At 36.5% G+C, this 14,018-nt stretch overlaps 1 protein-coding gene across 20 annotated transcripts in view; it reads left to right on the plus strand.

Moving 5' to 3' along the window:
* Nucleotides 1-14,018, plus strand: part of rims2b (regulating synaptic membrane exocytosis 2b) — a 247,215-nt gene that overhangs the window by 49,904 nt on the left and 183,293 nt on the right. For 19 of the 20 annotated variants that reach the window (XM_073821676.1, XM_073821684.1, XM_073821685.1 and 16 more), the window contains exon 4: nucleotides 2,596-2,768. In XM_073821676.1, the coding sequence (XP_073677777.1) occupies nucleotides 2,596-2,768 (173 nt within the window). Of the gene's footprint in view, nucleotides 1-2,595; nucleotides 2,769-13,068; nucleotides 13,447-14,018 lie in introns of those variants that run through there. The other variant, XM_073821690.1, reaches the window with a different exon arrangement.

Below are 14,018 nucleotides of genomic sequence, written 5' to 3' on the forward strand. Positions count from 1 at the left end.
CTGAATGTACTGACAAGCATTTATGAGAAAAAGTAAATATACATTGATATCATTTCTATTGAAACGTTTATGTCTTTTATTTAAATTTGGGCTGCCAAATTATTACATCATTTTAATTTAATTAATTATATGATGTGCAGAATAATTAACAGCAGATGAATCGCACATCAGTTTAAAGTCAATATTGTGTTAAATAAGAAAAGCATTGAATAGACATCACAGACAAGTAGCTTTTGAATGATGATTTAACATTTTTTAACAAAAATATATACACTATTTTGCCAAACGTATTGGGACACCTCCTTCTAATGAACAGGTTTAACTAGTAATTTCCATGAGTACAAATCTGTTTAGCATATAATGATATTCTAGTTTGGACAGGACCCCTTTATATATTAACATGACAATGCCTTTGTGTATAAAGCAAGGTTCAAATAGAAATGATTGATTCAGTCAGTGTGGAAGAACTTAACTGGTCCGCATAAAGACTTTAAATGCAGACCTTGAGCCAAAAACTCATCACCAAACACCAATGACTTGTACGTATGGGTACAGTCATTTTAGACACTTCCAAAACTGGTGCAACAGAGATGGAAATGCAATTTTTAAATACATGCATTATGCTTCCATCTTTGTTGCTATTGTTTTGGAAGTGCCTTTTTCTGTTCTAAAATACTTTGTCCATATAGTGCATGTACACGTCATTGGTGTTTGGCGATGAGATTTTGGCTCAAGGTCTGCATTTAAAGTCACTCCAGAGGTGTTCAGCTGGGATTAGGACTTGGCTTTATGCAGACCAGTCAAGTTCTTCCACGCTGACTGAATCAATCATTTCTATTTGAACCTTGCTTTATACACAGAAGCACTGTCATGTTAGAATAGAAAAGGGTCCTGTCCAAACTGTTGCTATAAAACTATAAGCACACAGTTCCCTAGAATATCATTATATGCTTAAACATTAAGGCCCGGTTTCACAGACAGGGCTTAGCCTAAACCAGGATTAGCAGATAGTTCAATTAGGATATTTAAGTAATTTTTATAAACATGCTTACTGTTGTGCATCTTGAGACAAAACAAAGGCACCGATATATTTTTAGATCAGTCAGTGCAAGTTTCTTTCAGTTCAAACAGCTCAGACTTACATTTTAGTCTAGGACTAGGCTTAAGCCTTGTCTGTGAAACCGGGGGAATGATTTGTACTCATGGAAATTACTAACGTAGTCAAACCTTTTCATTAGAAGGGGGTGTCCCAAAGCTTTTGGTATTATAGTGTATATTAAAATATGAAATTATTATTATTTTAATTATTTACTCGTAATATGAAACTAAAACCACCAGTAGGTGGCGGCAAGTCAATATTTTAATGAGATGAAGACTGAATGACTCACTGTCTTTATGAATGAGTTATTGACTCACTTGATTCATTTAAAATGATGGCTTCAAAACTATGAGAACCATGTTCCTTTGTGAAATTGAGCACAAACAGACAATCCTGATAGTATTGTGTCTAAAATGTGTATTGTTTATTGAACTGTTGTGTAAAATCAATATCACATTTGTGAGCCTGGACCACAAATCCATCATAAGAGTCCATTTTTTAAATTGATTTATACATCATCTGAAAGCTTTTTATTGATATATGGTTTGTTAGGATAGGACAATATTTAGCCAAGATACAACTATTTGAAAATCTGAAATCTGTGAGTGCAAATATCAAAATATTGAGAAAATCACCTTTAAAGTTCTCCAAATTTCATTTTTAGCAATGCATATTACCAGTCAAAGTTTTGTATATTTTTTATATATTTACGGTAGGAAATTTACTAAATATCTTCATGGAACATGATCTTTACCTTATATCCTAATGATTTTTGGCATGAAAGAAAAATCAATAACTTACTTAAGACTGGTTTTGTGGTCTAAGGTCACATTTGGAATCATGAAGATATTTAAAAAAAAAAACCCAAAAAGAGACAAAAACCCATACGGGGGCATTTTTGCCTTCATATCTTGAATTAAGGGCTTATAACTGCATTCAAATAGGTCACATCATGCAGTCAGTCATCATCCCTGGTCATCCCTGGTCAAAATCGCATCCCAGGTTTTTTTTTTTTTTGGCGAGGTTTCTCTGGTAAATGCACATTCCAGTCCATAAATATCATGTTACTGGGGTCACGGACATGAAAAACAACCAGCACCAACAGTGTTAAAATAGCCCAATTCCGCTGGATAAAGGTGGACTTGGCAACACTGATGTAAGATGAAGGACAGGTCAACCATCAGACTCAAGCATCGGAACTATCTGTTTTATAAAATGTAAAAATATATATTTTTTTCCGATGGATTGATGGACTGATGTTTTATTAGCTGGAGTAGAAGATACTGTTATAGTTGAATGATCTGCTTACCTTGACAGACGGTGTAGGGGTTTACACTGTAGCCAAGGTCCTCTGAATGACCCGAGTTATGTTTGTAGCATCTGCATCATAAAAAGGGAATAGTTAGAAGACCATACCTCCATGACATCTGCACATCCTGGATGTTATTGTATTGTTTTTGTGCTGCTTCAATCCTAATTTGTCATCTTATATGTAGGTAATGTGGGTATGCAACCTGTGCCGAAAACAACAAGAAATCCTCACCAAGTCGGGAGCGTGGTTCTACAGTAGTCCTGAGGGCTCCAGATCGGGGCCCCAAGCCAAAGTAAGGGGAGGCCCATCCAGAGTAAACCAGGACCCTCTCAGAAACGGTTCAGGGATCCCAGACAGGTCAGACATTCTTACATTACTTTTCTTACTTGGCCTCAGACAATGTAAAATTTGGCTTAGTTTAGCAGCATTGTGTGGGTCTGATGTTGTCCGAAGGTTTTTACGTTAGTCTCAGTGAGGATGCTTTGAGGACAATCACTTATAAATTTGAGATTTAAGTTTTTTTTTAGCGTGGAAATGACTTAAGGGGAGACACTGCAGGTAAAAACGCTGTTTTTTCATGCACTTGTCAAGTTTAAGATTTTGGGTTTTTCTGTTTTTCATAAAATGTTTTATTTAGACTAGTATAAAGAAAACACCCAAAAAACACTGTTAAAGGAATATTTCACTTTCAGAACAAAAAATTTAACATGATAATGTACTCACCCCCTTGTCATCCAAGATGTTCATGTCTTTCTCTCTTCAGTCGTAAAGAAATGGTGTTTTTTGAGGAAAACATTTCAGGATTTCTCTCCATATAATGGACTTCTATGGTGCCCCCAAGTCTGAACTTCCAAAATGCAGCTTCAAAGGGCTCTAAATGATCCCAGCTGAGGAAGAAGGGTCTTATCTAATGAAATGATTGGCTATTTTCTAAAAACATTTACAACTTATATACTTTTTAATCTCAAACGCTCGTCTTGCTGAGCTAGACAAGATGAGTATTTGAGGTTAAAAAGTATATATATATATATATATATTAGGGGTGGGCATAGATTAATTTTTTTAATCTAGATTAATCTAGATTAAATCTTGGAATTAATCTAGATTAATCTAGATTAAAATGGCTAATTTGAATTCTGCTGAAGGCATTCAGAATATGTGTGCTACCCAAATAATGACTTAAAGTCTTTGAGAATGGATCATAAAGCTCATAAAGCTGTTCTATGATAATTTGTTGATGAAAATAAATTATGTTCAATTAGATGTACTTGTGTTTACTAACTAACTAACAATGAAATTATTTTTTCTCCCTATTAGATTGTTTTTTTTTAACGTCAACACCTACCCAACCCATTACATGTTACACCGTACTTTTATTTTGACAGGTTGCCGTGAAGTTTCTGTGTCATACAGTGTGATATGATGCTAGTTTTCTCAAATGAAACGGTAAAAGTGACACTCACAGCAGTTTGGGAGATTGAGTTTATCTGTTCATGTGAGATGAAAATGCCAAAAATTACCGGGAGCGTCACGTGTGTTTCAGTATGCGTGTAGTAAAAGCTCGTCTCCGCAATGCATACACACAGCTAGGCCAACGGAACATATCGGATTCATATTAAAACGGTCTTTTTGCATTTCAGTTTTCACATACACTAGTCCATATCGCGATTTGAATTAAGTGACTGACCAACATTTGATTTATGAATCCAAAAAACGACGAATTTACGTGGCATTTCGCGCTATAGTAGATTCGGTTTTTATGAATGGAGGACGACGCGATCCCGTCTGTGTTTTGGCGGAGGAGACTTAAAGGCGCGACCATATTCTATAGTCTTTGGTATACATCCTCGTTAAACTATCAAGGTGAAAGTCATCATAGCTTGCGTAGTTTAGACCCAGCTCCCAACCCAAATTTGAGAATAGATTAACGGCGATATTTTTTTTATCGCGCGATAAGAGTTTCACGTTAACGCAGCACGTTAACGCCGATAACGGCCCACCACTAATATATATATATATATTTTAGAAAATAACCCATCGTTTTGCTAGATAAGACCCTTCTTTCCTCGGCTGTGATCATTTAGGGCCTATTGAAGCTGCATTTTGGAAGTTCAGACTTGGGGGCACCATAGAAGTCCACTATATGGAGAGAAATCCTGAAATGTTTTACTCAAAAAACATAATTACGTTACGACTGAAGAAAGAAAGACATGAACATCTTGGATGACAAGGGGGTGAGTACATTATCTGTACATTTTTGTTCTGAAAGTGAACTACTCTTTTAAGTGTTTCTATTTGTGTCAATAGATTTCAATTACAATATATATTTTTAAAGGCAGTTTTCTTAAAATGAGTTTTTTCTCCTACACTGAGCCATAAATCTCCACTTCAGTTGCACTTACACACACCAGACTTTACATTTTTATTCCTGTCTATATTATGAAGGTTTTTACAGAAGGATTTGTTCATATATAATTTTCTTAATTTTATACATTTGATTCCTCTCAAAACTGTAAAAATATAGTGTTTCCTGTCTGTTTTTTCTGAATTATGGCTTGACGAAATGAGATACCCAAAATCCCCTCTGTAAAAACTTTTGACTCTAATAAGTAAAAAAAAAAAGAATTTTGAAACTGACTTCATCCAGTGTGTAGAAATGTATGCAAATGAGTGCATATTTCATTAAATAATGCCTCATTTGCATATTTAAACCTGGCATTTTAGAAAACTTGTAATACAAAAATTTTTTTTTGCAATTATCAATGTAATCAATCAACTGGGTAAGTAAGGTGATAACTATTAATTTTTTTTTACCCTATTTACCTGCAGTGTCTTGCCTTAAATCAAGCATTTTTATTCTTGATGTATTTCATGGTGAAGAAATCTCACTCTGTTGTCTTAGAGAAATCAGCAGACTGCAATATGATTTCTTTTTTTCATTTACGATTTCTTAGCTGTTTTCTCAGGACACGCATTTAAAATGTGTAATGTGGTACAGTTTGGTGCACTTTATGTGGGGTAATATCACTCAAAGAAGCATTAATAAACAGGAGACTGCAAATATTAGGAGCATCTGTAATATGCATATATACATGCATGCACTGAGGGTTTTGCTGTGTTGTCTTGTTATCTGTGTTATCTTGGATATCTGGTTGATAGTTTCCTATTCGAAGCAAGATTCAGTGGGTGCCTCAGAGGTAACCTGGGGTTCAAACTAATGGATATGGATTTTGCAGTAACTGCACTGTTACATTTTAAAGAAGTGAATGTGAGTGATGCCTGCTTGTGCTCAGCTCTCTGTTACTCTACTAGGATGTTGTGATTGATATATGGTTGCTAGTCAGTATTATTATGGTTATTATGATATTACCCTTGTGAAAAAAGTAGTATTCTTCAGTATACTTTTTAAAAGAATATTTATTGGCTAAATAATATAGTTTAAATGAATATACTTAAGTGTAAAGTGAATGCATTTATTCAATGTATATTAAATGCAGTTATCTGAACTTTAAAGTACTTTTTTGACCCACTTAAAGGAACAGACATTTACTCACCCTCAAGTTGTTCCAAACCTGTATCTGTTTCTTTCTTCTGTTGAACACAAAATAAGTTATTTTGAAGAATGTTATCAACCAAATAGCTGACAGTAGCCATTGACTAAAACAAAAGTCTATGGAATCCAGTGGCTCCCATAAAGTGTTTGGTTACCAACCTTCTTCAAAATTACTTTTTTGTGTGTGTGTGTGCTGAACAAAAGACAGAAACGCATACAGGTTTGGAACAAGTACAGGATACATAAATGACCGAATTTTCATTTTTGTTTGATCTATCCCTTTAAATACATATTTATATGTAATTTGAGATTGTAATTTGAAATGTGGTGAAAGTGTGCTGCTGAATGCATTGACAAATTTGTTTGTGTAATTGCACATTTAAAATATATTTCCTTTAAGGGGAGACACTGCGGCAAAAACAAGTTTGAGTTTTTGGTTTTTCATAAAGTGACTAGTGGTAAAAAAAAACATCCAAAAGACACTGTTATCTATTTGTGTCAATAGATTTCAATTACAATACATATATTTAAAGGCTGTTTTCTCAAAATGAGTTTTTTCTCCTACACTGAGCCATAAAGCACTTACACACACCAGACTTTACATTTTTATTCCTGTCTATATTCTGAAGGTTTTTACAGAGCAATTTTGTTCATTTATAATTTGCTTGATTTTATACAACATTTTATTCCCCCCAAAATTTGACAAAATATAGTTTTCTGTCTGTTCTAAGTTTTTTCTAAATTATGGAGTGACAAAATGAGAGACCCAAAATTCCCTCTGTTAAAACATTTGACTCTAAGATGTCAAAAAAAGAATTTTAAAATTGACTTCATCCAGTTTTTAGATTTTTGTGCTAAAAATGTATGCAATTGAGTGCATATTTCATTAAACGATGCCTAATTTTACATTTTAGAAAACTTGTAATACAAAAAATGTTTACAATTATTAATGTAATCAATCAACTGAGTAAGTAAAGTCATAACTATTAGGTATTTGTTTTACCCTATTCACCTGCAGTGTCTCGCCTTAAGTGTTATATTAACTATAAAATCAAAATACACTTAAGTGGCCTTTTATTTCAGAAATATATTATCTGCAAGTACTTTTTAAAAAATATATTTTTAAGATCTGAAGTACACACAAGTGCACATTCAATAAGCACACTTTTTGTTCACAAGGGTGAAAATACTGGACAATACTTGGGGTTAAAAGTGCTTATCTGACATAGTAGTAGTACTAGTGATGCTTACAACCTTCATGGCTAGACCAGATATTTCACTGCTAAGCTACAAGCAGCAATACCCATTATCTCTGGCCTGACTCATAAAGTGGACTAGAGATCCCGTCAGACTCTTTCCAGCAGATCATTAGGGGCTGCAAGTGGTCCAGGAACTAATGAGGAAAGTGCATTGACTACACAGGCCACATCAGCGTCAGACGGACTCACACATTGAGCTCAGATAGATGATGGTAGTCATTAGTTTTGACAATAATTCAGTTTTTGTCAGTAATTCATTTTCTTAGTCATTTTAACTGCTCAAATTTTCACCATATTATTCCAACTAGTATTTGCATAGTTGGAATGGGATGCAATTCCATCTGATCTGTCATATAATTGTTGATACATATGCATCAGATCAATGTCTTTGGCCTTTCATTGCATCTTGCTGTTTTTCCAGTGTCAGTAACATCAGGATTGACCTGTCTCAAGATTTTGTTTCATTCAGCTGTGCTCAGCTGTTTTTGAATGCAAAAACACACAACATCTCTCCAATACTTGAAGTGACCACTTATAGTTAGGGATCCACCGAAATGAAAATTCTTGGCCGAAACCGAAAACCGAAAAAGAGGAAACCAAGGCCGAAAACCGAAACACCGAAAGAATTATGCCAATTATTAGTACCATTGCATTTATGGCTATGACTGTGTGCACTACTCTTACTAAAATCAAGGCATTGCAATTGCATGAATTAATATTAAAGTTTCAAAAAATAAATCAATTATATTAATTTAAACAATTATTATCAAGCAAGTATTATATTACTTAAATAACATACATATATTTGACTGCCTTTGTTTAAATTGTTTAATAGTTTAAATTTTTATAACACATTATCTTGTGGATCCATCAGTTCACATTTACAACTCTACTGTTTCTCCTCCAGCAGGAGGCGCTGTCAGACTGGTAGTACACAAAGCAGTGCAGCAAATGACTTTGAAACGTGCAGCGCTCATATTTATTCAATGGATAGCCTTTTGAAGTTTCATCGCAATTCTTGTCTTTCAGTCCCCACATTAAGACCACCTGAAATCATAATTAAGACTTTCTTAACCCCTAATAACACTGCAGTCATCAATGAAAATTAAGAGCTTTATTTCAAGAACCAACTTTCAAAAACAAACCTTACACAAAATACATTTATTTTTATTTTTTTTTCCCACCATTCAGGGCACAAGAAAAATATTGGGGAACTAAATTTATATCAGCATATGAAGTATAATCATCTCTCATTCATTGTCTCTGAGAGAATGCACATCAGATGCTGAAAGCACTGTCAGTTTTTACTTTCACTTTAACATATTGCGCAGTTTTCACGTTGCTTGTGTGATATCCATTGGCTCACCTCCATGGTTTAAAACACAAATATTTATAAAAATACAGTATATAGAAAAGACATATCTTTAAAATATTGCGACGTAACACCAACGTAAAGCCATTGTTTTTCACTCACTGAAAGCTACATCTTGTCTCGATCTCTGCTCTTATCACTGCACGCACGACTGCAGACACACCTCCTCTTGAAATTTCGGCATTCAAGTTTTGCAAATGGCTATCCGTGGGTCTTTCTCAGATATACTAAAATACGTCCACACCGCAGACGTGTTGCTTCTGACGAGCACGTGCAGGCCGCGGTTTCTGTCTGCGTCAATATACTGTTTCGGCCGTGTTGTTTCGGTGATAAAAGCCTTTCGGCTGAAAACCGGAAATGCACTTTTGGTCCATTTTCGGCTGAAAATTTTCAGTGGCCGAATATTCCGTGCATCCCTACTTATAGTGTCTCTATACAGTCACTGTTGCAACTCTAGGTGAATCAACTAGATGAAAACAGCACTGTGTTAAAAGAATAGTTCACATAAAAATGATACAATTAGCTGAAAATGTGCTTACTCTCAGGCCATCCAAGATGTAGAAGAGTTTGTTCATTTATAGAAACAAATTTGAATACATTTAGCATTATATCACTTGCTCACCAATAGATCCTTTGCAGTGAATGGGTCCCATCACAATAAGAGTCCAAACTGTTGATAAAAACATCAACAAATAACCCACACCACACCAGTCCATCAGTTAATATAAGAAACAAATCAATCATTAATGGACATGAACATTTGCTGTTAATTTACTCACCAAGATGTGGATGGCTTTTAAAGGTGCCATAGCATGCATTGATACAATATTTTAAATTGTTCTCTGATATCTATATAGAAGGTATATGGCATAAGAAAAAGCCAAAAATTCTCCAGAAACGGTTTTACAGGTCCATTTACAACCCTAGGATTTGTCCCTAGAATGAAATGGTCTGTTATTACCATATTTGGAAGGTTCATGAATAATAATGATGAGCTCTGCTCTGATTGGCTGTCTCACAGAGTGGCTCATTTCAGTATCTCGCACGTGGAGGAAAATATATATTTAATCACGGAGCTCTAGCCGTTATTAATATGCGGGTCATTGAAACTGCCTTTCACTTTTGTGATCGCATGTGCTCTGTGTAATGTTATACTGCAGTGGCAGTACTTACCACATATTTTACAAGTTTAGATGCTTGTTAGTGATGCTCAGGATCTATAAATCTGCGTTATCTCTCCAGCTCTCCATTTATGTGGTAAGTGAAATCTTATGTACTGCAATATAACAGGCTACCACTAGCAGTAAGCTATGTCCCTTCAGTTGCTCGCCTTATTTTATTAGATCGCCTTATTTGTTTTCCTTGCCTTTTTGAGTAAGTTACAGTCATCAACCATCCCTGCACTTAACATCTCCTGCGCAGCCTGGAACATAACATTTATTCCCGTGATCTGCCATTTTCACTATTGTCCTCGCTTTGATTGGGCGATGCAAATGTTAGTGGCTGTGGCTGCCGGTCTTTGAGAAAAAAAGGAACCATAGCAAAGTTCCTGATGATATATTAAGGTCTTATGAAGTGAAATTATCAGTCTGTGCAAGAAGTTGAACATTATTTACAAAATTATTACCTGTAATCCAGAGCCTCAGGCAAACGGTCCAGATTGATGTCCGGTTCACAAACGAATCATTCTTTTGAATCATTTTAGTGAACTAATTGAATCGGTTTGCCAAATCGGACTGAATCGTCCTAAACAGATTGTAGCTTGAGCAGCACAGATCTACAAGTTACTCAATCAAAACTTACTTTCAAATGCCTGAAAGTCAAAATGAGCCAAATACGGGCGTATGATATGCTGGTTTTGCCAAGTCATTCAATGCTCTGCTTCCTGAACTGAACTGAAGACCGATGAACCACTCATATGTGTGCTGAGCACTTAAATGAAGGGGCCAAAATAAAAGGTTTTATGGTTTCTCATCGTTTCTATAGAAAGGTGAGCTGGTTAATAATGTGTATGGATTATTGTGATGTTTTCATTCTGATGGCACCCATTCACTACAGAGGATCCATTGGTGAGCAAGTGATATAATGTTACATTTCTCCAAATCTGTTCTGATGTAGAAACAAACCTGAGGTTGAGCACATAAAATTTTTCAGCAAATTAAATTTTTGGGTGAACTACTCCTTCAACCAGTCACAACATAAAGACTCGTTCACACCAAGCTATATAAGTTTTAATAATTGTTGTAATGCTATGAGAACAGCAAATTCCACACCACAGTTATAACGATAACAACACAGAGAAACACTATAGTTGGAATCACTTTCAGAACGATTTTTCTTTCCCAGTTGTTGAAATATAAAAACCATTGGCAGGCAGCCAATCAGAATCCACCCAAATTGAAAGTGCACAAGCATTTAAAGCTACAGATGACAAAAGGGCAGCTTGGGCTTATACAGAAGGCTACCATCCATTCATCATTTTTGTCACTTTCTAGAGTACTAGTCTACTATTTTTGTACTAGACGATGTAGTAGAGTACTGGGATGGTCGAGTGATGATCCCTTGTAAGTATGTCAGTGATGAGGATGATGATGATGATGATGGCAGCTGTGATTAGCTTTTATAATGACGATGACATGAACAAAGAGAGAAACGAATGGAAAAAAGGAGAAAATGTCCATCAAATCTGGGGAATGATTGTAGCAGCGCCGGAAACATCAGAAAAGAAATTAAAACGCGTACTCACGTCCCAGAACGCCAAAGGAGATATTCGCCAGAAGTACAGAGACGCCCTTAGGTTGCCAGATCCTCTTCAAATATCACTTCCTAAAGTGACAAATTGAAAACCGTGTCGATAAGGTAAATAACAAATTAGGTTGTAGAAGAGTTTGTTCATTTATGGGAACAGATTTGGATAAATTTAACATTATATCACTTGCTCACCAACAGATCCTCTGCAGTGAATGGGTGCCGTCAGAATAAGAGTCCAAACAGTTGATAAAAACATCAACAAATAAAGTCGATGAGCCAAAATACGGGCGTATGAGATCATATGATGCTGGTTTTGCCAATTCATCCAGTGCTCTAGTTTCTGAACTGAACTGAAGACCGATAAACCACTCATATGTGTGCTGAGCACTTAAATGAAGAGGCCAAAATTAAAGGTTTTATGGTTTCTCATTGTTTATATAAAAAAGGTGAGCTGGTTAATAATGCATGTGGATTATTGTGATGTTTTTATCAGCCTTTTTCATTCTGACGGCACCCATTCACTACAGGGGATCCATTAGTGAGCAATCGATATAATGCTACATTTCTCCAAATCTGTTCTGGTGTAGAAACAAACCCATCCACGTCATGGATGACCTGAGGACATTTTCAGCAAATTAAATTTTTGGGTGAACTACTCCTTCAACCAGTCACAACATAAAGACTTGTTCACACCAAGCTATATAAGTTTTAATAATTGTTGTAATTCTATGAGAACAGCAAATTCCACACCACAGTTATAACGATAACAACACAGAGAAACACTATAGTTGGAATCACTTTCAGAACGATTTTTCTTTCCCAGTTGTTGAAGTATAAAAACCATTGGCAGGCAGCCAATCAGAATCCACCCAAATTTAAAGAGCACAAGCATTTAAAGCTACAGATGACAAAAAGACAGCATGGGCTTATATATATTTTTATTTTAATCATTTTTTGTCACTTTCTAGAGTACTAGTCTACTATTTTTGTACTAGACGATGTAGTAGAGTACTGGGATGCTCGAGTGATGATCCCTTGTAATGATGTCCGTGATGACGATGATGATGATGATGGCAGCTGTGATTAGCTTTTATAATGAAGATGACATGGACAAAGAGAGAAACGAATGGAAATAAAGAGAAAATGTCCATCAAATCTAGGGAATGATTTTAGCAGCGCCGGAAACATCAGAAAAGAAATTAAAACGCGTACTCACGTCCCAGAACGCCAAAGGAGATATTCGCCAAATGCAGAGACGCCCTTAGGTTGCCAGATCCTCTTCAAATATCACTTCCTAAAGTGACAAATTTAAAACCGCGTCGATGAGGTAGCCTAAATAACAAATTAGGTGCTACATATATCAGTCGTACACTGTAGAGCGCGCTGCTCCAGTGCTTTGAGCGCACTGGCTGTGTCTCAAAAACCTAGTGAGCTGACTGCCTAGACAGGATATTTGGCCATCATATGCACTAGCTTACAAATGCAGGTTAGGCGGCTCACTATTTTGCTTCTCCCGTTCGAGCTCACTGTAACAGTACGCCGCGTCCGCGCTCCCGTTTGCGCATCTCTCACTGAGAGCCGTGCAATTAAGCAGCCCGTGCAAGCGCGTCAGGAATAATGTGTGTGTGAAAGAGGGAGAGAGAGAGGGAGTGAGAGAGAGAGAGAGTCTGTGCTGCTCCCGTTTGTCTGATTCTCCGAGGCGAGACGGTGGCGCATGGACGCAGCTCCAGATATTCCAGCCGGTAAAAATGCAGCGCTGTTTTTCTCTCTCTCTGGCACGCCGTCAGACAGAATCCATCCCCCGCTCCCAGCAGCCGCAGCAGCACCTCAGGGCTGGAGCATGAGGCGCACATCCATCAGATCTCCGAGAAAATATGGGACTTGATCGACACGGAAGCGCGTCGGATGTAGCGGTCGCGGGGCTGTGGGTGTGCTGCTGCTGCTGCTGCTGTTTCCTTAAGTGAAAGACTAAGGAGGAGGGGGTTAGGTGAAAATGCAATTTGGGACATTGCGACAGTTCTGTAGCTCTTTTCTATCGCATTTTAAGCCACCCCAGAACATCTCGAAGCCGGAGCTGTTGGGACAGGCGCGGAACGGCAGGTGAGGCGATCGATACCCGCTCACCGATCATCACACCCCAGCTAAACAAATACAGAAATACATTACGGCCACATCCGGTGCTGGAGATTGACATTCGAGTGCTGAAAATACCGAAGAATCCCGTGATTTTGAACTTACGACGCTGTTTATCGCTTTAGGATTCGCTTGGGTGTTTTAAAATGGTAACTGCGCCTCCGTGCCAAACGACTTCAATTGATACATCATGCTTTTGGCTTAATATGGGAACACTCACTAATGCAATGTTTATTAATTATTAGGCTACTTGTAAAAAATATTAGTAAAGTGCTGGAAATGAATGCAATTTATTTAATAGTAGGCTATTACTTAGTACAATGTAGAAAAGTGAAAGCATTCAGTTATTACCTTGACTAGCTTTTTCAGCTTGGTATGATTTTAAAATTATTTAATGTAGGTTAATTTATAGCTATTTGATTCATAATATTTTAACCTAAATACAACCAGAGGTTGACAAACAGCCTAATATACCGTAAATAGTGACTGCTAGTGCACTTTGTGATTTATTTATGTATTTAAACACAACATAATTGTTT

This window comes from Garra rufa, chromosome 17 (genome assembly GCF_049309525.1).
Source record: "Garra rufa chromosome 17, GarRuf1.0, whole genome shotgun sequence".
Classification (NCBI taxonomy): domain Eukaryota; kingdom Metazoa; phylum Chordata; class Actinopteri; order Cypriniformes; family Cyprinidae; genus Garra; species Garra rufa.